Source organism: Biomphalaria glabrata, chromosome 2 (genome assembly GCF_947242115.1).
Source record: "Biomphalaria glabrata chromosome 2, xgBioGlab47.1, whole genome shotgun sequence".
NCBI lineage: Eukaryota > Metazoa > Mollusca > Gastropoda > Planorbidae > Biomphalaria > Biomphalaria glabrata.
In genome coordinates this window covers 29,280,139-29,304,895 of record NC_074712.1, presented here as the reverse complement: position 1 = coordinate 29,304,895, position 24,757 = coordinate 29,280,139, and the positions used below count along the sequence as shown (strand labels likewise).

At 36.9% G+C, this 24,757-nt stretch overlaps 2 protein-coding genes across 13 annotated transcripts in view; one reads left to right on the top strand and one right to left on the bottom strand.

The window, feature by feature from the left end:
• Positions 1–24,757, top strand: part of LOC106064746 (set1/Ash2 histone methyltransferase complex subunit ASH2-like) — a 51,006-nt gene that overhangs the window by 13,146 nt on the left and 13,103 nt on the right. For all 7 annotated transcript variants that reach the window (XM_013223358.2, XM_056019935.1, XM_056019931.1 and 4 more), the window contains exons 11-13: positions 321–398; positions 577–666; positions 896–1,092. In XM_013223358.2, the coding sequence (XP_013078812.1) occupies positions 321–398; positions 577–666; positions 896–1,092 (365 nt within the window). The remainder of the gene's footprint in view (positions 1–320; positions 399–576; positions 667–895; positions 1,093–24,757) is intronic.
• LOC106064747 (putative uncharacterized protein DDB_G0290521) lies at positions 1,616–23,106 on the bottom strand. 6 transcript variants are annotated; one of them, XM_056019927.1, is made up of 7 exons: positions 22,986–23,106; positions 10,692–10,975; positions 6,073–6,145; positions 5,866–5,958; positions 4,403–5,567; positions 3,834–3,891; positions 1,616–3,706 (listed from the first exon to the last, which is right to left on the bottom strand). In XM_056019927.1, the coding sequence occupies exons 2-6, from the start codon at positions 10,922–10,924 to the stop codon at positions 3,839–3,841; spliced, it is 1,617 nt and encodes a 538-aa protein (XP_055875902.1). In that variant the 5' UTR covers positions 10,925–10,975; positions 22,986–23,106; the 3' UTR covers positions 1,616–3,706; positions 3,834–3,838. The 6 variants fall into 6 exon arrangements, with proteins under 6 accessions (XP_055875902.1, XP_055875905.1, XP_055875903.1 ...); XM_056019930.1 differs by having other exon boundaries at positions 23,066–23,084; XM_056019928.1 differs by lacking the exon at positions 22,986–23,106 and adding an exon at positions 20,150–20,288.

Here is a 24,757-nt window from a genome sequence, read left to right as displayed (position 1 = left end):
GTTTTTTATGCTTTTAATACTTAAATCATTAATTTTATAAGATAAATGTGACTAACATAAGTTTCAAAAAGTTAAAAGGATTCATTTGCATTATTGTTGACATTTGCATGATATAATGTTTCTTTTGTTTAGGTTTGTATGTTATAAATCTTAATGAATTAAAAGTATTAAAAAGGGCATTGTTTCTAATAGTTCAAACATAATATCTATATAGAAAGAAAAAGCCCTATTACTAGTCTAAGATGTCCAAAATATACAACTTTATAATGTTAAACTAGAATAAAAATGTTAGCATCAAACATTTTTTTTTTGTTTCCTAGCACCTCAATTGAAAGTATCAGAGGACCGCTATTCTGTGACAGGAGACAAGGGCTACAGTATGATCCGAGCATCCCATGGTGAGTTGTTAGCATTTTAATTAAAGAAATACTTTTTCTAAAATGCAATATTTCTTTAATTTGTTATAATTGAACCTTTAAAAATTGTTCTACATGATAATAGAAACATAAAATTTTTCTATGGAATATAAAATTACTTAATTGGCAATAATTAAAGTTTTTTAAATTTACATTATAGGTATAAGTCAAGGAAGTTGGTATTTTGAAGTGACTGTTGTGGAGATGCCAAATGACTCAGCTTCACGAATTGGCTGGTCACTGTCCTTAGGTGAATATATTTATCATTGGGTTATTTATCTTATTTTCATCATGGTGTCTTTGGCTTACTGAATAACTAACATAAAAGGATATTTTGCAAAAACTTATTGATTTTTAAATGAATCAATATGGGTAATTGTTGAATCAGAGCTTGTGTGTCAAGCATTATCAACCAAAACCTAAATTTATGGTCATCATTGATATTGTTTTAATATGCTAATTGCACTCTTGATCTCTAGGAAACCTGCAAGCTCCATGCGGCTATGACAAGTTCAGCTACTCCTGGAGATCTAGAAAAGGGACAGCTTTTCATCAGTCTCGAGGACATCATTACCACGATGGTGGCTACGGTGAAGGGGATGTGTTGGGCTTCTATATAAGTCTACCTAAACCGGATGACCCAGAGCTGGTGTTGCCTCAGACCTACAAAGACAGAGTGAGTACAAACTAAATACATAAGCTTGTTGTTTAATCTGGTCATGACAGAGGCATATCATGATTAGCCTAAAAATGTTGAAAAAACATGTCAGATTTTTTTTTTAAAGAATATCTCAAGTATATGAATTTTTCTAACTGATATAGTAGGCTAGAAATAACAGAATTTTTTAAAAGCAAATTTTAAAAAGAAATCATAACTTTGTACCCTATTTGATTTCATTGTTCTCAGAAATCACTTCACTGATCCTAACCTAAAATTTGTATAAAGTATAGTTGTTAATAGTTACTCGTTTTAAATTGGTATTGACCAAATTTAAATTACTTCAAAGAAACGCACTATATTTTCTCTCAACTTCCTTAAAAAAATCCTCGTCCCTCAGCCAAAGCTATTGTAGCATTGAAAAAGAGATGTTTCCATTCCTGAAGTCAAATTTGTTAAACATTGTATAGAATAATCAAAACAACAAAGTTCTGTGATGTGTATTCTATTTGACCTTAAAAAAAACTCAAAGGATTAAATATAAATAGTTCATAATTTGATTTTATTTTCCATTAAGTACAAGACATTACTATACATTGTTTATAAAATATTCATCTGCATATTTAGGTTCAGGCAATAAGACAAGCAAAACAAAAAGCATTAAGGCACTTTCCAAACATGGTGATCAGAGTTTAAACAATAGCACAAAATTCACTAATTAAAAGTTTTTATCACAAACAAGTTTCCAAAATACTTCCAATGACATTATAGGTCTTCAAACTTTATTGTTTTGTAGAAACATTTTCAGCATAAGCTAATCATTAGTATATCATTTGGCACTATCATTAAACCTTCAGAAAACAACACAGCTCTTTATTATTTGATCACTGGATTATCTTGTAAAAATAGGATTGATATGAACAACATACTTTTTATAACTATAGCAACATCAGTCAATGATTTAACAAGGCGGACAACATTAGTTATTATTTACTAGTGTAGAACAAAACATTGGTAATATATATCTCACTATTATGTACATGTATCATGCATATTGCTGTCAGTTAAAATAACATTTGCATTTCAGTTAAAAATTAGAAAACTTTCTATTAGCATTTTTTTTTATACTGTCAATTTGTTGGTTGCAAAGAAAAAATGAAAATCAGTTTATGTTAATTACAAATTAAATATGTGTCTTAATATTGTCCATGAAATAGTAATTAATTGTTGTTGTTTTTTTTTTGGGGGGGGGGAGCAAGGGGGGGATTTCAGTGGCTAATTCTGGTTTAAAGCTTTGTGATGAGAAACTCTCTTGCTTCATTGATTATTATGCAATACTATCTAGACTGCTATCTAGTAGCTTCTATTTTTTGACATTAGTTCTTTAGGAAACAAGAGTAATGGAAGACCAGGTTTTTAATGGACATGATTTTATTTAAGTTTAGATTGCAAATCATATTATAGCTAACAAAATTAATCTGTGTTAGAATCACTAGGTAATGACTCTATTTTATTGGCTAAACAAAACTTATGGGCTATAGGATTCTTTTCTTGTGTGTAACCAGGACTTACTCAAAATGTTTGTAGGTTCTAGTAGTTGTCTTGTCTAAGGCCGTAAAATATTTTAAAAATAATTTCCATAACAGGTTTTGACTGTGATTATTTATAGGTCACACAAAACTTTGTCAGCCTAAATCATGGTTTATAAATCATGGTTTATGTGTATACAATTAACTTTCATTAACTTCAAGTTTTAAGTTTGTCTTCTAGTTTTTTTTTTGTTTTTTTTAGAGGTATTAATTTTCTCTTTAAAGGCCACTTAAAGATAGTCTCCCCTTGAAAAAAACAAAGCATGTCAGCTTGCAACATAAAATAAATATTTAAATACTGTTAATAGTGTCCTTTGTGAACCAATTGCACCAGTGTAAATCATGAACAACAAAAGCAAAATAGCAACAAAAACATCAATGCTTTGACACAGTCATCCTAAGCATGTATGGGAAGAGAGAGAGAGAGAGAGGTAGACTTGTATAATTTAAATTACAATTTTTTTTTTGTAGGAACAAAATTTCAAACAATTCATTTAGAAGCCACAAGACTTGAAATCCCCTATAGTTCCTATAATATTATTAAAATACAAAATAAAAGTTTTATAATTGACAAAGAATATACCTATATGTTATTTTTTACGATTCTGTTTCGATTCTGTTTCGTAAAGATGTGACTAAAAGGTCAAATAAATAATCATTGCTTTTAGAAAACAGATTTGGCACATTTATCATAGGGTACGCTTGCCTCATTATTATATTATACATTAGAATGTAACGTCTGGAAATAAAGCTATGTATAGAATTACATTCAAAACAAAGGATTATTTATGGCAGTTGACAGTATATATATATATATATGATCTCATGGAAATGTTTGCATTTGTTTAGCTTGATATATGCACTGTAAGTAATCTCAAACCTATACACACAATGCATTGATCTAAATATAGTCCAGATGGGAATACCATTTCTCCTTTAGTCAATTTTCTTCCATTTGTTAATTTTTCCCTCATCCTCAAGACTTGGTTACTGTGGCTTTTTGTTCTCAAAATAAAATAGAATGGGGCATTCATTTCCTTGGTCTGTAAAAAAAAAAAAATGTCAGTATAGTATATAGTTTAGTTGCAGAACGTTACAGTTTGTTTCATGCATGAATTCTATTGAAAGAAAGAATAGAAATGTTTGTATAGGTTAGGGCAGACAACTTACTTGTTTTATTTAGTTGCTGAGGTTTTGTCTTGATGTGAACTTGATCCACTCTTGATTCCTGCTTGGCAACAACAACAACAACAATTATTAGTCTTTATTTTATTTTTTACAAGTGGAATGTGCTTTATGTTTTAGTTTAGACTTGTGTCTTTGTTGGTTTTTACAATGAATCTTCCAGTGCCAGAATTTAATTCACCTTTACATTATCTGCCCCATAGTTCACATGGTCTAAAATGGGAACTTTACTATCTGTTAGGTCCCTGTCAGACCATTTGAATGAAACTTAGTCATATTTGTTTAAAATTCACACTGGAGAAAATATTGTGCTGTAACATCCCAGTCTACACCAGGATTTGAACGAACCCGGAACCCACGGTTTAGAAGCCAAGTGCTTTACCGCTCAGCCACTGCACCTCCAAGAAACATTTAGATTTTTTACTAAATGTTTTAAAATACATTTATCTTGTTACTAATTTTTACCCCTTTGAAAATTCTGACTTTATTTAGCTACTTTGGTTTTGTTTTAATGTATCATTAGTTCAATATATGAATGAATATACCAAACTAACCTGCTCGAACTGGGATTTTACTTTGTTTGCCTTTGGCTATTTGGTCGTCTGTCAACTCTGTTTTATCCTGTTCTTTGTCTGTTTGTTCCTCAGTCTCACTGCTTTGAGTCTCTTGTCCAGTCTCTGTCCTACCGACTTCTTTGAGACTTGCCCTTGATTCAGCATCTGCAGCAGGATATTGTTCAGGAGACTTTCTTTCTGTTTGTAAATGTTTTTGTTCATCTGAATCCTGATTTAAAGGGGAATCCGCTTCAGTTTCAGTTATTGTTTGCTTTGTTGTTTTGTCATTGGTGAGAGTCTCATCTTCTTCTGGTTTCGTGTCACAAGAAGCTGATGCCTGGTCAACTGTCTGCTGAGTGTCTTGCACAGAGATGTTTGCCTCTGTGGGTTTGGATAAGTCCTCAACAGAAACTTTAATGTTGGTTTCTTTGGTTGTCTGACATTCAGTTTCTGGTGCAGGCTGAGAACATTCCTGCTCGGATGTGCTGTCAGAGTCTATTTGTGACTGTTCACTCTCTGTGGCTGTATTAATTGGCACAGTGTCTTCCTGTGGGGATGTCACCTTGGCTGCCAAACTTTCTTCTGTTTCAACAAGAGTGAGTAAAGAGTTGACATGCTGAGGGGCAGATGTCACTTGAGCCTGAGAAGATGTGACATGATCTGCTGAGACAGCTTCATTTGTCTTTGTGTCTGATGATGACTCAGTTGGCGTTTTGTCATCTTGAGAGACATGTGTTTGACTGGGAGCATTTCTTTTCCTAGGGATAGGTTTGGGGCTGACCTTGGGGGCTACTTTGGGCTTATTTGAAGGACTAGAATGGGCTGAGTTTGACTGGGATGAGTGACCCTCGTGTTGGTCCGCATGAGGGCTTGACCTGCCTGTTTCTAGGCTTGTCACTGCTTCTTTACCAGACAAGTCTGAAGCTGTGGCCTCCTCCACTGCATTACTTTCCTCTGTGGAGTGTAGCCTAGCTAAAGTGTTTTCAATGTCTGCCAACATTGAGGATCTGGTTTCTCTTTTGGAATTGTCATTCTCTGAGTGGGGACGAAGTTGAATGGCCTCCTCATCTTGTTTTCTGTTGTCATCTGTCTTGCTGCTATCCAAGTGGTCAGTTGTGTTCTCATCATTCTCATCACTTGACTTGAGTTCATCTTCACTCAGTTCCTGAAAGTAAAACACAAAGTCTGTACAACTTGAACCAGTTTTTTAGTGTCACTTTCAAACCTCATAGTGAATTTCAATGTTCAATCTCTAGCGTTTAAAAAAGCCGCAGTAAGTAGTGTTCAACTCTTACCTGTTAGGTCAAGTAAAATGCATTCCACGAAAACTATCCCCATGGCTCAATAAATAAAATCTCTACTACTCAATACAGAAGCGTGAACTTTAACAAATATTTTTAACTTGTTCTAATTGTATGTATCATTTTCTCTTATTCAGAATGATCTTTTTCTTATTAACTTACTGTAAAAATGTCCAAGTTTTCTGTTGAACGGTTTAATGCTCTCGGGGCCCTGCTCTGTCTTGCTCTGTTCTTAGGAGGGGCTGGTTTTCTATACTGAAAAAAAATTAAAAGCATGTGATGTTCAGATAATGAGTGTAGAAACCCAAAGCACTAAGACTTGTGAAAAACTATTATTGTTGACATGTTTCAGGGATTGTCTCAACTTACTGATCTTAAGATTTCTGTTTCCCTTTGAACCACAGAAAAGTCTCCTAATTCTGGTGTAGCTTGAGAGGCAGGACTGGAAAATAAGATGTCATTGATGTTTATTCTTTCATTACAAAAGTTATTATATAATAAGGTCAGGTTACAAAGTAAGGTCATGGTCACACAATATTTTCACATCTGAACTGAATCACCTTCTGTCTTCACTGTTCCATGAGGACTTGTGTAAAAGCATGCTATATATTTTTGCTATCCGCATTTTTTCTTCTGGATCTTTAAATATTTTGTTTTAATTTGTAATAATCTGAACTCCAATGTTAATATTTTGTGTACATCTTGGGGAGGGGACGATTTTATTTCTGTTTAAAGATCTCTGAAATTACCAGAATATGGTTTTAAAAAATGAAAAACACACACAAAAAAACACACTGTTTGGGATTTTCCCAGATGGTTTGTCTAAATCTACCTTCATTCTGTTACAGCAGCGGTTCTCAACCTTTTAAGCTCGGCGACCCTTCTGTTACAGCAGCGGTTCTCAACCTTTTAAGCTCGGCGACCCTTTTTACAATCCCCCACTCTGCCGCGACCCCCCCCCCCCCACACACACACAAATACAGCAATAGAAGAATGGACAAAAACAATCAATTTTTTTTATGGTCTTTGGCGACCCCTGGCAAATCGTCAATCGACCCTCAAGGGGGTCCACAACCCACAGGTTGAAAACCCCTGTGTTAAGTCTTTCTCTAGTGTTCTTATCTTATCTTATCTTATATAATACAGACGTTACTTCAAAAAAGAAGATGATTACGTCCTACGCGTCATGCATTTAGTCATGCATATTAACCAATGACTTAAATTCAGCCAAGTCACTGGTTTTCCTGGCTAGCTCAGGCAACCCATTCCATGCTCTAATAGCACTAGGGAAGAAGGAGTGTTTGTACAAATTTGTCCTAGCATATGGGACGAGGAATGTGTCTTTATCTTTGTGTCTTTCAGAGTATTTTATTAAATTTTGTTTTTGTATTTGAAGATGATGGTTCAGTGTTTTATGTATGATTGCTACTTTACTTTTCAGCCTTCTGTCCTGAAGGCTTTCAAAATTTAGTGATTTTACTAAGGGTGTTACTCTAGTCAAATGTGAATATTCGTTTGTTATGAATCTCACTGCACTATTTTGTGTCTGTTCCAGTTTCTTAATGTTTTCTTGAGTTGAGGGGTCCCAAACAGAGGATGCATATTCTATTATTGGACTAACCAAGGTTAAATAACATTTTAGTTTTATGTTCAGCTTAATGCTTTCATACATTTTTCATATGTCACTATCAAAACTGAGCCCAAGACACAATTCCATTTCTTCGAACTATGCCCAAGACACAATCCCATTTCTTCAAACTTAGCCCTAGGCACAGTCCCATTTCTTCGAACTTAGCCCAAGACAAAATCCCATTTCTTTGAGCTTAACCTTGACACAGTCCCATATATTTGAACTTAGCCCTAGACACAATCCCATTTATTCTAATTTAGCCCTAGACACAATCCCATTTATTCAAACTTAGCCCTAGACACAATCCCATTTATTCGAAATTAGCCCTAGACACAATCCCATTTATTCGAAATTAGCCCTAGACACAAATCCAATTTCTTCGAACTTAGCCCAAGACACAATCCCATTTATTCGAAATTAGCCCTAGACACAAATCCAATTTCTTCGAACTTAGCCCAAGAAACAATCCCATTTCTTCTAACTTTAAACATTGTTATTTCACTGCCCAACATAGGAATTTAAAAAACAACAACCAAATAAAACCGGTAGATGAGAATTGTTTTTTTTTTAGTATGCAGTTGACTGTTGACTCCATACGTGTCTAGAAAGTATCACCCACAGTGAGACACATTGTACTGCTCAATGCACATTTTTTCTGGTACATAATCTTTCCCTTCACTTTCCATTTGATCCGATGTATCGAACCCCTTGAACTGAAGTACTCAGCAGCTTTAGTCTATAGGCAATGTCACTGTGGACATAGCCACTAGACATCTGTGCTAATACCTCTCTCTCTCTTACCCTCCCACTACCCTCCTCCTCTTTCATTCCTCCATCTTAAATGCATCGACTTGTTTATTGGTCTATTTTGTAAAACTCTAAAACTGTTGAACAGATCTTTTTTTTTTCTTCTTTTCTTGCCCTGTTTGTGGAAATCCCCAAATCTATACAGTTTAATACTGTTGAGTGACAAGTTTTTTGGAACGTAGGTAAAATCTATACAGTTTAATACTGTTGAGTGACAAGTTTTTTTTGGAACGTAGGTAAAATCTATACAGTTTAATACTGTTGAGTGACAAGTTTTTTGGAACGTAGGTAAAATCTATACAGTTTAATACTGTTGAGTGACAAGTTTTTTGGAACGTAGGTAAAATCTATACAGTTTAATACTGTTGAGTGACAAGTTTTTTTTGGAACGTAGGTAAAATCTATACAGTTTAATACTGTTGAGTGACAAGTTTTTTGGAACGTAGGTAAAATCTATACAGTTTAATACTGTTGAGTGACAAGTTTTTTGGAACGTAGGTAAAATCTATACAGTTTAATACTGTTGAGTGACAAGTTTTTTGGAACGTAGGTAAAATCTATACAGTTTAATACTGTTGAGTGACAAGTTTTTTGGAACGTAGGTAAAATCTATACAGTTTAATACTGTTGAGTGACAAGTTTTTTGGAACGTAGGTAAAATCTATACAGTTTAATACTGTTGAGTGACAAGTTTTTTGGAACGTAGGTAAAATCTATACAGTTTAATATTGTTGAGTGACAAGTTTTTTGGAACGTAGGTAAAATCTATACAGTTTAATACTGTTGAGTGACAAGTTTTTTGGAACGTAGGTAAAATCTATACAGTTTAATATTGTTGAGTGACAAGTTTTTTGGAACGTAGGTAAAATCTATACAGTTTAATACTGTTGAGTGACAAGTTTTTTGGAACGTAGGTAAAATCTATACAGTTTAATACTGTTGAGTGACAAGTTTTTTGGAACGTAGGTAAAATCTATACAGTTTAATATTGTTGAGTGACAAGTTTTTTGGAACGTAGGTAAAATCTATACAGTTTAATATTGTTGAGTGACACGTTTTTTGGAACGTAGGTAAAATCTATACAGTTTAATACTGTTGAGTGACAAGTTTTTTGGAACGTAGGTAAAATCTATACAGTTTAATATTGTTGAGTGACAAGTTTTTTGGAACGTAGGTAAAATCTATACAGTTTAATATTGTTGAGTGACAAGTTTTTTGGAACGTAGGTAAAATCTATACAGTTTAATACTGTTGAGTGACAAGTTTTTTGGAACGTAGGTAAAATCTATACAGTTTAATATTGTTGAGTGACAAGTTTTTTGGAACGTAGGTAAAATCTATACAGTTTAATATTGTTGAGTGACAAGTTTTTTGGAACGTAGGTAAAATCTATACAGTTTAATATTGTTGAGTGACAAGTTTTTTGGAACGTAGGTAAAATCTATACAGTTTAATATTGTTGAGTGACAAGTTTTTTGGAACGTAGGTAAAATCTATACAGTTTAATATTGTTGAGTGACAAGTTTTTTTTGGAACGTAGGTAAAATCTATACAGTTTAATACTGTTGAGTGACAAGTTTTTTGGAACGTAGGTAAAATCTATACAGTTTAATACTGTTGAGTGACAAGTTTTTTGGAACGTAGGTAAAATCTATACAGTTTAATATTGTTGAGTGACAAGTTTTTTGGAACGTAGGTAAAATCTATACAGTTTAATATTGTTGAGTGACAAGTTTTTTGGAACGTAGGTAAAATCTATACAGTTTAATATTGTTGAGTGACAAGTTTTTTGGAACGTAGGTAAAATCTATACAGTTTAATATTGTTGAGTGACAAGTTTTTTGGAACGTAGGTAAAATCTATACAGTTTAATATTGTTGAGTGACAAGTTTTTTGGAACGTAGGTAAAATCTATACAGTTTAATATTGTTGAGTGACAAGTTTTTTGGAACGTAGGTAAAATCTATACAGTTTAATATTGTTGAGTGACAAGTTTTTTGGAACGTAGGTAAAATCTATACAGTTTAATATTGTTGAGTGACAAGTTTTTTGGAACGTAGGTAAAATCTATACAGTTTAATATTGTTGAGTGACAAGTTTTTTGGAACGTAGGTAAAATCTATACAGTTTAATACTGTTGAGTGACAAGTTTTTTGGAACGTAGGTCGGAGAGATAGTGGGTCTCATTGTGGTGAAAGAGTGACTCAGAGAGAGGGGTAATATGTCTAGAAAATAAACAACACTGGCATTGCAGGACGTTATGCTAGGTGCCAATGAAAGAAATCACTTGGTGGGCTGAAGGGAAGACACTTGTGGTGGTATATGAGAAACTCTAAATGTTTAACTTGTTGCTTTCTGACTGTATCATAACCCACAACTAGACATTTACAGTGCATCATCGCCTACACCCTAGACATTTACAATTTATCTTAATGTACAACTAGACATTTAATGATTTACAGTCTTTCATTGCCTACACCTAAAGACATAATCTTTCTTAATGTAAAACTAGACATTTGCAATCTGTTCTCGTCCTTTTGTCATACGTTACCTTGGACTTGGAATCGCCGACCCGTTTCCGGATTTCTCAACAACGGGACTTGGGGAACTTTCCTTGGATTTATCAGGGCCCTTGACGGAGTCCGGTTTGACTTTAGAGGTCTTGCCGTCGGTCACGCCGCCGCTTCGGGACTTCTTGCGCCAGCAGCACAGAAACAACGTTGCCATAGTAACGACTATAATGGTGTATACTATGGTCTGGGGCAAGGCTTCAAGTTCCAGCATCACCGGCTTGTCACGGTCATAGTGGAGTTACTGCCCCTTCAAATCTAGGATCTATGAAAACAAATGTAAAACAACGAAAACTTAAAACAGTTTTTTGAAAGAAAAAAAACAACTAAGTTTATTTTGAGTGACATCGTTTCATATATTTTGAATCATATAATTCATTTTGAGTAGATCTAGACTAACAATAATAAAATGTGCCATTAGTAGTATTTTATTGTTTTTGTTTAGCGCAACTTTCATGATTATAGTAATCTCAGTGCGCTACGGCCAATCACTTTTGTGGATCGTTTGGGTGTGGGGGTATCTGGGAGAAGGTTTTGCGTGTTGCCTTTTCAAAAGCAATTTTAAAAAAAAGTTATTCCAATCTGAATTTGAACTCGAGGTCTCGAGCCTCCACGATAGAAGGCCGACGTGTTAGCCATTGGGCTATAGAAGTACTTATAAAAGTAGAAGGTTTATTGGACTATTGTTACAGGTAGTTTAACATTTTTAATGAACTATCTAGTTCTCTGTAGAAAACTTAGCGCCCTTAAGCTTAGTATCGTGTCTGAATGACAGAATTAATTAATTACGACTAATTGATTAACTAATTCATTAATTTTTCGATCGTTTCATGTGTTGTCATCGGCAATGAATATTGTGCAAAGGTTTAACTTGATCCGAAAATGGGAAGTGGGAGAAGTAATGTGTACGGATTCTACCCAGACAAACGTGGTGAGTTCATATAACTGGCTCTACCTGCTCTAAAAGTCGTTATCCACTCCTACCGTCATTAGGTCGACAATAGTACCAAGATTGAAATCGTGACAAGGTCTAGATCAGTACCGCAATAAAGATACGCTTTTGAAAATTACCATTGTCGGCATCTACTAGTTGCGATTGTTATAATTCCTTATGCGTTGGTTATAATAATTCCTTATAACCATTAATTGTAGTCCCTTGGACCCTTTTTTTTTCTTCTTCCTCTTTCCATTTGGACTTATTTCTAGCCTACTCTATGTATGCACATCTGATGTAAATGATGTTACCCCAATAAACTCAAGTGAACTGATCGTTAAGTGGGTAATGTCAATCAGTCTAGCGGGTCATCTGTTTAACATAGATTAGTCATTTGGTGTGGGGAACTCTCCAGCCTACACATTTCCTGTGGCTATATTAGTCCGTCAGTATCAGTGTTTATATATATATATATATATATGTGTATGTGTGTATAGATAAGACATGAATGTACCACGGTCGGACATATCTTTATGTGTCGTATGAGCTGAACAAAGACTGAGTGATGAATCTGACTGTATTGTTTAAAGTGAAGTTTGAGCATGTCCAATTGTAGCCTCCTCAAGAAACACTTAGTACTCCAAAATGTACAAAGTAAAACGTTCAATTTAATATTTAATGACGACGAAGTCAAGATTTAGATCCCTTGGCGAAGCGACCTTTGCAAAAGAAGCCGCACATTGTGAGACAAAATGTTTAAATACCGGTACAAAACTGTGTAGAGAGTTATTTTACAAATCACTTGTTCTCCCTTCCTCCAGTTTGTTGTGTTTGTATCAGCGGGGAATGGCCCTCGTCGAGTCACTTGTGTGGGAGTTAGAGGAGACGATTAGGCCAGTAGGGACGTATACCAGAACCCTCGAGGTGGGGCCTAACGACCGAATCCATTGCACTGGAAGAAAGCGCCAATGAACATGTTACTATCCTCAAACGGCTGTTTTTATGTCGGACACCTACACGGCTGATGTGGTACTGGGAATGAATATGGGGAAGTTTCCATGGTGTGCTTAGCCTAGCGTCTTGAGATACGAGCCATCGTAGATCTGCTTTGGATCTTTCCTAGACAGGAGTTTGTTCAGACATGCAGATCGAGGCGAGCTTCCGTGTGCCTAACTTCTTAGATTCAACTCTTAGGGTTAGGAACAAGAAGTATCTGCCTCTCACGTTAATAAAATTAAAACATTCGACCTCATGACATTCACCTCAACAGTTTGCAGTGTGTTGAGATAGAGAAACATTCGACCTCAAGGCATTCACCTCAACAGTTTGCTGAGATTGAGAAACATTCGACCTCATGACATTCACCTCAACAGTTTGCAGTGTGTTGAGATTGAGAAACATTCGACCTCAAGGCATTCACCTCAACAGTTTGCTGAGATTGAGAAACATTCGACCTCATGACATTCACCTCAACAGTTTGCAGTGTGCTGAGATTGAGAAACATTCGACCTCATGACATTCACCTCAACAGTTTGCAGTGTGTTGAGATTGAGAAACATTCGACCTCAAGGCATTTACCTCAACTGTTTGCAGTGTGTTGAGATTGAGAAACATTCGACCCAAAACGCATACAACGTATGATAAGACAGTCGATTCTAAACGCATACAATGTGTGATAAGAGTCGATTCTAAACGCATACAATGTGTGATAAGAGTCGATTCTAAACGCATACAATGTATGATAAGACAGTCGATTCTAAACGCATACAATGTATTGAGACAATTATTTAACCCTAACTGTAAGCGATGAATGTTAAAAAAAAAGTCGACCCTATCTGAATGGGCTGTATTGTACTTACAATTAAAGGATGCTTGATATGCTTAACGACCTAACATGTATGTATTCGCGACTTCTTAGCAAAGAGAAATGTTTTGTCTTATTTGCAATAGGGATGAGGCTTTTGATTTGAAGCACCTAGATTTCATTATGAATCAAACTTCAGTTTATTGAGTCCTAGAAAACTTGTTCGTTGTCATTTTATTTCATCTTCTTTTTCCTTCCCGACGCGACACTTTGGTTGCGAACAGGACCACTTCACTTTTAGACCCAGTAGACTACCCCGCCCAGTTATGATGACCTCCCTTGTCTGACCTAAAAGGAAATCCTTGTCTATTTCGATGAACACTGTTTGAAAAGAACTTAGTGAAACACGAAACTAGCGAGTATTTTGTGTGTGTGTAATTCAAGTGAGACTGAGAAGGCTGTAATGAGTATTTTTGACCTGATGTTGACAAAGCACAGCACCTATTACGTTCAATGACTCCAGACGCAAACTAGATAACTTGTACTAAACAAAGTGAGCTATCTAACTAGGGTGAGCTATCTTGAGATTGTAGTCACACCAAAACAGGACTTCAAAATAACACCAGCAAATTTCAATAGTTCGTTGAAGTACCGGTACTATACAAATCATGTTAGTCGGCCGATATTGACAAATATCACGGGGATAATAATTTTGCTAGGGAAAAATTCTATGTGGAGATAATCTAATTCTAAAGGATTCTGCCAAATCAATGTTGACAAAGTTTCACTTTAGTTTCTAACATTTGATGTCAGAAAATGTAAGAAAATCAATCAAGGAACCAACACATTTCAACAAATCCCTTTCAAACATAAACAAGTGGAGCCAGTTCAGGTTTCGTTCTACTTGGTAGTGAGATAAATTACAAATACGTCCAGGCAGCCACCCTGAAGCTGAGTGACATTCTTCTGACGTTACATGACTAGATATCATTTTTTTCTAGCAGATCACTGACAGTACTGCAAAGTAAGAACGCGTCTCATTTGGGGTTTATTCCAATGTAAATACTAGCTTCACTGGCTTAGATGAAAGCTGAATTGCTAGTTACTCCCAAGCAGACGTGATTTTTGTCAGGACCGCTTAGAGTGCTGCTGATTTCTAACAGGCTCCCAAGACTAGAATGGAAGACATTTGTGGGAGGTCCGCCTTGGAAAATTGGTCTTCTTAATGAACCTTTCTTTGCTGATGAGACTTTCTTAAAACCTTTCCATACTTATGAGATTTTCATAGTTTTATTTTCTACGAACCTTTTAATACTGAGGCTTTCTATAAACGTTTTAGTACTGAGGCTTTCTATGAACCTTTTAATACTGAGGCTTTCTATGAACCTTTTAGTACTGAGGCTTTCTATGAACCTTTTAATACTGAGGCTTTCTACGAACCTTTTAATACTCAGGCTTTCTATGAACCTTTTAATACTGAGGCTTTCTATGAACCTTTTAATAGTGAGGCTTTATATGAACCTTTTAATAGTGAGGCTTTATATGAACCTTTTAATAGTGAGGCTTTTTATGAACCTTTTAGTACTGAGGCTTTCTATGAACCTTTTAATAGTGAGGCTTTATATGAACCTTTTAATACTGAGACTTTCTATGAACGTTTTAATACTGAGGCTTTCTATGAACCTTTTAATACTGAGGCTTTCTATGAACCTTTTCACTCAGACACCACGATGAGGCTTGAAACGTGATTTGCAATACAAAACATGTAACTGGCTAATAATCTACAAACATGTCATAGAATCTCTCCAGAAAAAGCCATCAATACAAAACATGTAACTGGCTAATAATCTACAAACATGTGTCATAGAATCTCTCCAGAAATAGCCATCAATAGTCTGTCACAGTCGGAATAGTTTCTACTTCACTGTCCCGAGACTGGACTTATCAGACGAATACCTCATCTCATGTTAACAGACGAATACCTCATCTCATGTTAACAGACGAATACCTCATCTCATGTTAACAGACGAATACATCATCTCATGTTAACAGACGAATACCTCATCTCATGTTAACAGACGAATACCTCATCTCATGTTAACAGACGAATACCTCATCTCATGTTGTCTTTATTGTTCGTCTTTTCTTTGATTAATGATGAACGAAACACAAATCTGAGCAATACTTGAATTTCTTGGTCAACGTCTAATTCATTGACAGTAATGCAGAGCACTGACACATGTAAGACTAGTTTTTGTAGGCGTTGTTTTTGTACTGTGATTACTTTAAATAGCCGGAGATGAATGTGATCGATACATTTAGACTAGTGATGGGGGGGGGGGTCCAGTGTGATTCGTCCTGCGTGTTATGATGCTGACTACAAGTGTTCTACTTGAGCCGTGTGTTACCTGATGACATGCATGCCACTTCTTCAATCGGGCGATTGGTTGATAGGATTTAAATAGAACCACCAATACTAGAATCACACACACACAAACCTGTCTTGCTATAAGTACATATAGTTATCTTTTGTCTTGACCTAAACGTATAATTGGCAAGTAGACGTGTATATATATATATGTGGCTCACGAGCCAGTACACTAGAGTTTCTCTAGGCAGCCGATGCTCCATGCATGTATTTCCATTAGAGTTAGGTCGATGCGGAGTTTGAAGCTGAGGCCTGGTGGGCACCGTTCTCCACACAAGTTTAGCCCTACCATGTTCAGGCGTAGTCACATTTAGGTTTTTAATAGATTCTAGTTCTTGAATGTTCTATTTTGTCGAAAGACGCTGTCAACTCTAGCAATGAGTGCGTGAGTATCATAGATTACATACTTACCTGTACTGTGTGAAGTGAGTACCTGAACTCAAAGAGATCTTTCTTATCAATCACTATCTTCTGTTTTTTTTATCACTGTAATTGTCCAGACGCACAGAATCCCAATAGAATGACTCTAGGGTAAACATGCTCTAGTATCCACAAGAAAGAGTAACACAAGAAGTGAGACCAAATAAACCGGAACAAAACACTAAAACAGTTAAGTGTGCTTTACATCTGCCTCGTGGCCAGATTTCAAACCCGCCAGCGTTGGGCTCAATGTGTTGTAATGATTAACATCGAAGCTTTGCACGTTTGTTTTTCCTTGTAATCAAATGTCTTTCAGTTTTTCTTGGAAAGATGAGAGTATTGGTAACAGGTTTGAAGCAGACAATTTCTAACTGGAATTTGAAAGTAAGAGAGACCTGTCTCCAGTTTGTTTGAAGAGAGAAATGTTGCAACTAGTCCAGTAACGTCTGCTAGATCGCATCCTCTACACATCTAGTTACTATTCTTGCAGACAAAAATACGATGTACATGTTGGGATATATATATATCTAATTTATTGTAAAGGCCTTCATAACAATTACGTGACTAAATCAGTCAATACTATTTAATAGTACGTGTCAGTTTGGTGACTAAGTCATTTCCTGTGGGAATTACACTTCATACTTGTTCATAGTTAGCTTGATAGATCCAATTCTATTGTGCTGCTTTCTACAACTGAAAGGCTACAGAAACTTTCTACGACTGAAAGGCTACAGAAACTTTCTACAACTGAAAGGCTACAGAAACTTTCTACGACTGAAAGGCTACAGAAACTTTCTACAACTGAAAGGCTACAGAAACTTTCTACAACTGAAAGGCTACAGAAACTTTCTACGACTGAAAGGCTACAGAAACTTTCTACGACTGAAAGGCTACAGAAACTTTCTACAACTGAAAGGCTACAGAAACTTTCTACGACTGAAAGGCTACAGAAACTTTCTAGGACTGAAAGGCTACAGAAGCTTTCTACAACTGAAAGGCTACAGAAACTTTCTACGACTGAAAGGCTACAGAAACTTTCTACGACTGAAAGGCTACAGAAACTTTCTACAACTGAAAGGCTACAGAAACTTTCTACGACTGAAAGGCTACAGAAACTTTCTACGACTGAAAGGCTACAGAAACTTTCTACGACTGAAAGGCTACAGAAACTTTCTACAACTGAAAGGCTACAGAAACTTTCTACAACTGAAAGGCTACAGAAACTTTCTAGGACTGAAAGGCTACTTTCTGTAAGTGAAGTCGCTCGGGAACAAGTTACATAAAAACAAAGCAATGAAAAATTCGCTACGTATATCCGTATCGCATCACATCCGTCTGTTGATACAAAAATGGGACAAACTGTTTTCATTTAAGTACCCGTCTCACAGCATGCAGACTAATAACGTATTGGAGATATCATGATCATTGGACAGGAATTTGATTTGAACAGACGACTTTCAATGTTTGACTGTCTTATCTAAGTTAAGTAAACAAATAACTTGAATAACTAGCTCCCCACCCCATTTACAAACCTTTTTTTTTTTTAACGCCGAAACATTCCATAAACAAATAGTCAAGTAGAGTGTCGATATAATAAGACAGAGGTCATGATTAGCCAAGAAAAAATAATTAAAAAAAAAACTAAAAAAAAAACACCCCCATTAACAAAGCTTCTCTAAGAAGAGGAACTCACTGCAACATCTCACAATACTGCAAAGTGAAACTCCTTTTTTTCTATATAAAATACAATCCATCAGTTACCACTTATTGATTTACTAATTGGTTAATTTTTTATTATTGATTCATGTATTGTCATTGACTATGAATAATAATGCACAATTTCAACTGACTCCGTGAAGGGGAAGTGGGAGCATATAACGTTAACTAGAGTCAAGGCAGATGTGAGAGGTGAGTTCAATAGTAGCTTTGGAAACCAACAAAACAAAAGATACTTGAAAAGAGATGAACTCTGAAAAAGTGAGCGTCATTAATTTAAGTGAATATTGTCTTCGAGTGGTCTAAATGTGACCTTTTAGCTCTATAACCCCCCCCCCCCCCTTTTTTTTTTGGTCCAAGAATGTTCAGCATGGAATTCAGTTCCAAATGGAATAGAGCTTCTAGTCAATGTTTATCAAGAAATTGTGTTCAGTGACGAACTAATGCAGAAAGTACAAACGTTTTAATTTGGGCAAAGTCGCTTCGGTAGTTTCAAGTGTATCAATAGACTCTATTTATCACGCGAACAGTTTGCGAACAACTCCTGTTCCTTCCCTTCCAACTGTACAATAAATGTGTAGCTCCCATATATTTACCAAGAATGATTTCACACAGCTAAATAGTATTCTGTAAGACAGCATTGTTTCCTAGCTGGAATAAAAAAAAAATAAAGTAGATCTATTGCGTATTTGATTTTGAAAGCTGTTTGATTTATTTTTCTTCAAATTTCTGGTTCTTCACGCACTTGTACCGCCTCTATCATCTTATGAGTGCAAGCGCTTCTGGTTCTTGTGACTTAAAGCGATAGTGCGCGTGGCTAATGAGCTAAGATTGGCTCTATCGGACTCTAGTTTTGAAAAGCAATGCAATCATTTGTTCAGACACTTTTCTAGTTTTGAAAAGCTAGTTATCATTTGTTCAGACACTTTTCTAGTTTTGAAAAGCTAGTTAATCATTTGTTCAGACACTTTTCTAGTTTTGAAAAGCTAGTTAATCATTTGTTCAGACACTTTTCTAGTTTTGAAAAGCTAGTTAATCATTTGTTCAGACACTTTTCTAGTTTTGAAAAGCTAGTCAATTATTTGTTCAGACACTTTTCTAGTTTTGAAAAGCTAGTTAATCATTTGTTCAGACACTTTTCTAGTTTTGAAAAGCTAGTTAATCATTTGTTCAGACACTTTTCTAGTTTTGAAAAGCTAGTTAATCATTTGTTCAGACACTTTTCTAGTTTTGAAAAGCAATGCAATCATTTGTTCAGACACTTTTCTAGTTTTGAAAAGCTAGTCAATTATTTGTTCAGACACTTTTCTAGTTTTGAAAAGCTAGTTAATCATTTGTTCAGACACTTTTCTAGTTTTGAAAAGCTAGTTAATCATTTGTTCAGGCACCTTTCTAGTTTTGAAAAGCTAGTTAATCATTTGTTCAGACACTTTTCTAGTTTTGAAAAGCTAGTTAATCATTTGTTCAGACACTTTTCTAGTTTTGAAAAGCTAGTCAATTATTTGTTCAGATTACTTCAGATACACAATGGACAACTTCTCGATCAAAAACTAGCGGCACTACGATATACATAATTACAGACAACCAGGCCACACTGGCATTTCACTTTGTCTCACCTCATGATCCTAAGGAAACATAATTTAGGAATGTCACCTTTGACCTGCAAAATAGGAAGTATAACTTTTCAAAGCTAACAGCGGCCCAACTGTATAGGCATTCAGAAAACAACACTAGCAGAGATTGTGTAAGGCGTGAGCCTAACGAACTGCTATCGAATGTCCAATGGGGCCTATGTATACTGTAATAGACAGTCTGACTCCATTTGGCTAATTGAGCACATTGGATTTAAAGGAGAGGAAAACAATTTAATTCTTTTGTGTAGATATGCGTCACTTCACTTTTGACTGTTCAACTATAGACGTCAAGCATTTTGTGACAATGTAAACTATCGATCTTTAAGAAAGTACCCCGCTTTAGTATGTTGAGATGAAACTGGAAAATCCTGTATGCACATAAAACCCAAACACTGTGGACTACATCTGTTTGTACGAGGTTCTTGTACTGTGATCAGATCACATCGGACGTTGCTGTACTTACATCCTAGGAACAAACTTCAATCCCACACACTGAAACTCACCCGAAGGTAATGCGATGTAATCAGATGATTGAAACGTCCCATTCGGCTCACCTGACAGTTTTCTACAGCCCATGCACAACTGTTTCAACTTTCAAACTACAGGTAATGTGTTACCTCCTTCCCCTCGTCCCACCAGCCTCTCCCTTCCCCTTTATGTTTGTATTACTCATCAAATGATCAACTGTAAGGCTTTAACGTGAGCGTATATTGTAGAGCAGTCTACGAACTTCACAGCCTCATAAACACACACACACACATACTGCACACACACACACACAAACAAGTCCATGGTAAAATTCTTGAAACATTTTCTTTTTATCGTTCCACCTTTTCCTCCCCTGAGCGTGAGTCAGGAACGTCAACTCTGTTTGGTTTTAGGATGAGAAAAAAAAAAAGGGGGGGGGAGAGAAGATAGAAAGTGTAAAGAAGGTCGGAGAGAGAGAGAGGGGGGGGGGGGTAGGGTAAGCCTTGGTCGGTAAATGTTGTTACTGCCATTGCGGACTTGGTGTTAGTCTAACTACATAGCGGTGTGGTCATAATAGAGTCTACTTTGTACTGTCATGAATCAACTGTGGGCTGGATTGGATGTGAGCTGCAACTGCGTTGATAGATAGTTCAATGTTGTAAACAATAGGTGAGGGTTTACTCCGCGGGGAGCCAAGGGAAAAAACACACATACTTCTGCACACCTACGCCGAGATGCTCCTCCTTGTATGTGGCCTGAACTTTATATGTGGCGATCTAATGGACAGGAAGTTAATATTATACGTATATGTCAAATACTATTTGGATTGTTTAATTTTTTGTTTTCAATACTAAATTGATCGTCTACAATTCACAATCTAATACAATCCAGTCCATTACTTCTCCATTGCCTGTACTTACACCACTTTAGTCACTCAGTCCTTATGTGCTTCTCTACACAGGATGTGTCTACAGTGAAAATCTTAGTGTGCTAGTGTAGTGAAGTGACATCAAGTCTTAGTGTGTCACTCTATACATGATGTGTCTACAGTGAAAGTCTTAGCCTGACAGTGTAGTGTAATGAAATCAAGTCTTAGTGTGTCACTCTACACATGATGTGTGTTCAGTGAAAGTCTTAGTGTGTCACTCTACACATGATGTGTGTTCAGTGAAAGTCTTAGTGTGTCACTCTACACATGATGTGTGTTCAGTGAAAGTGTTAGTGTGTCACTCTACACATGATGTGTGTGCAATAATATGATGACATCGTCATCTGGCTTCCTCACTGATTTTCTTATGACCTAAATATGTCGTTATGACGTAATGAGTGGCGTCATAATATGTTTGGTCCTTTGAGACATATGCATACACTATTTGTCTAGCATTTCAATTGTGTTCATTAGGGATCCCTTCCATCTCTAGTATCTATACATCTATATGTTGTGTGTGTGTGTTTCAGCTTATAGGGATCCCTTCCATCTCTAGTATCTATACATCTATATGTTGTGTGTGTGTGTTTCAGCTTATAGGGATCCCTTCCATCTCTAGTATCTATACATCTATATGTTGTATGTGTGTGTTTCAGCTTATAGGGATCCCTTCCATCTCTAGTATCTATACATCTATATGTTGTGTGTGTGTGTGTGTGTTTCAGCTTATAGGGATCCCTCTATTATCTATACATCTGTATGTTGTGTGTGTGTTTCACTTTAGAGGAGTGGGAATCTATTGTCTAGTTCTCTGTGTGAATCTATTGTCTAGTTCTCTGTGTGAATCTATTGTCTAGTTCTCTGTGTGAATCTATTGTCTAGTTCTCTGTGGGAACCTATTGTCTAGTTCTCTGTGTGAATCTATTGTCTAGTTCTCTGTGGGAATCTATTGTCTAGTTCTCTGTGGGAACCTATTGTCTAGTTCTCTGTGGGAACCTATTGTCTAGTTCTCTGTGTGAATCTATTGTCTAGTTCTCTGTGGGAACCTATTGTCTAGTTCTCTGTGGGAACCTATTGGACATCTGTGTGTACAGATCCTGTACAGCGATCTACATGAAGGTTACAAAACAACAACAACATTGTTTTTCTTTCCTTGACAGTGTATGAACTGTAGTCACCGTCTGCTGGGGGGGGGGGGGGGGCTCGAAGATAAACAACTAGAGCTACCAGGAAACTGAAAACTGTGAGATTGAAAAAAAAAAAGAAATAACTTTGAACTAGATTTGAATCCAGTCCAACTTTGTCACATCTGAATGAGTGTGTCAGAGAGATGGGGAAGGACAATAACTAGACATTATGGGATTGCTTCCAACTCTTATTACGAACAACAGTGTTGGGGTTTGACAGAGTTCGGGTGTTACGTTAGTATAGATTATTATCACATTGTAGTCCAAGCAGGACCAGCGGTGGGTTCGTATCATGAAGAGTCTTAGTAATAGAATCTAATGGCTGATGAAGGGGAAGGTCTTGACACTGTTACTGACATTGCGACTTTGGTTTTGATCTCGTGCAGGAAGTTATTGCTTTCAACTCTCGACCTGGGTTTTTATTTTCACGACATGTCTTTTAGAATTATTTCCCTTTGTCTATTTGGAGGGCAAGAACTCTGAATAGCAAGACATGGAATGTGACAAGTTAATCTCAGTCAGATCTGTTAAAGGGGTGGCCAGGTAGGCCCTTCATTTTTTTTTGTCTGCTTTTCTTAAAGATCGATGTACCATCAAAAACAAAGATGTTGCCCCCTCGCGAGACAATACAAACACGTGACAAAAACATGTAGTGTCATTCTTCTCATGCCCCACCTACTTGAACTAGGGAGGGGAGGTCTCATTGATTGTTAGCAAACAAAACAAGACCAAGGTATGAAGTGGTGAGCTACTTACTGTGACCGACTGACTGTACACATGTATTTACCACACTTCAGATGTATACCGGTAGTCCAGTGAACAATAGAAAGTCATACCTGAACACTGCTGCACGTTTCACACTTACAAACGAATGGGGGGAAGACGTTTGGTGGCTTGGAGGGAGAAGGCGGCACGAGCATTTGTAGCTTGCACCGGGACTGAGCCAGCAGTCGAGGCGATGTTATTGGTTTTAGGGGGGGGGGATTCCGCCTGGTGTATCTTTGATGGAGTTCAAGAATGTTGTACTCTCTCCTATCTCTTGAACTGATTGAATTGTGGGGGGTGGGGGTTCTGTTTAAAACAATTTGGTTGTCCGTATTCAAATTTGAGCTATATTCAAGCAATGGAGTTATTAAGTCATATATAAAAGTTGAGCTGTATGACACTAAAAGCTTTCACCTCTCGGAAATAAAAAAATAATGTAAAGGTCTTGCGACTAAATGTTTGAATTTTCATTCTTTCTCTCCTCTCTCTCTTCTCTCTTTCTAAAGAGTTCTGGCCTCTACGTGTGCCTCCACTGAATAGAGAACTGTGCCTTGGTACGTGTTTGTGTTGTGTAGCTGCCCTACTTGCAGCTAACAGGTGGTCATGGAATGCCTTTGGACGGCTCACGGTCCAGCTGTGGTGAACTCTGACCCTTCGCAGGTCCTGCACACGCTCAACCCAAGTGAACTCTAACCCCTGACTTGTTCATATATAACCCCTGACTTGTTCATATATATAACCCCTGACTTGTTCATGTATAACCCCTGACTTGTTCATATATAACCCCTGACTTGTTCATATATAACCCCTGACTTGTTCATATATAACCCCTGACTTGTTCATATATAACCCCTGACTTGTTCATGTATAACTCCAAGAGGTTGAACTCGCTATTATTGTGTCCCTCTGGAATACCTTCATCGTGCCCTTATCGTATCGCAGGTTAACTAGGTCCCAACCTTGGTCAGGTGAAACAGAGGAGCAAAGGTCAAGATTTGTAGCCAATGTACTCACTACTCGTGAACCTATGTGAAATTTACTACAAAAAACAAACAAACAACTATAAAAGGGATTCAATCATCAACATTGTCACCGTAAGACCTCACCATAGTCTACACCGTCACCGTAAGACCTCACCATAGTCTACACCGTCACCGTAAGACCTCACCATAGTCTACACCGTCACCGTAAGACCTCACCATAGTCTACACCGTCACTGTAAGACCTCACCATAGTCTACACCGTCACCGTAAGACCTCACCATAGTCTACACCGTCACCGTAAGACCTCACCATAGTCTACACCGTCACCGTAAGACCTCACCATAATCTACACCGTCACCGTAAGACCTCACCATACCCTACACCGTCACCGTAAGACCTCACCATACCCTACTCCGTCACCGTAAGACCTCACCATAGTCTACACCGTCACCGTAAGACCTCACCATAGTCTACACCGTCACCGTAAGACCTCACTATAGTCTACACCGTCACCGTAAGACCTCACCATAGTCTACACCGTCACCGTAAGACCTCACCATAGTCTACACCGTCACCGTAAGACCTCACCATAGTCTACACCGTCACCGTAAGACCTCACCATAATCTACACCGTCACCGTAAGACCTCACCATAGTATACACCGTCACCGTAAGACCTCACCATAGTCTACACCGTCACCGTAAGACCTCACCATAGTCTACACCGTCACCGTAAGACCTCATCGATCCATCGCGAACGTTGTATAACTTTAATTTAAAT

Bases quoted from the DNA above. Each gene is read 5' to 3' on its own strand.
- LOC106064747 (XM_056019927.1), bottom strand. From the start codon at position 10,924: ATGCTGGAACTTGAAGCCTTGCCCCAGACCATAGTATACACCATTATA. The intron at 6,146-10,691 runs GTAACGTATGAC...CTTATTTTCCAG, and splicing joins TCGGCGATTCCAAGTCCAAG to TCCTGCCTCTCAAGCTACAC. The intron at 5,959-6,072 runs GTAAGTTGAGAC...ATTTTTTTTCAG, and splicing joins AAACAGAAATCTTAAGATCA to TATAGAAAACCAGCCCCTCC.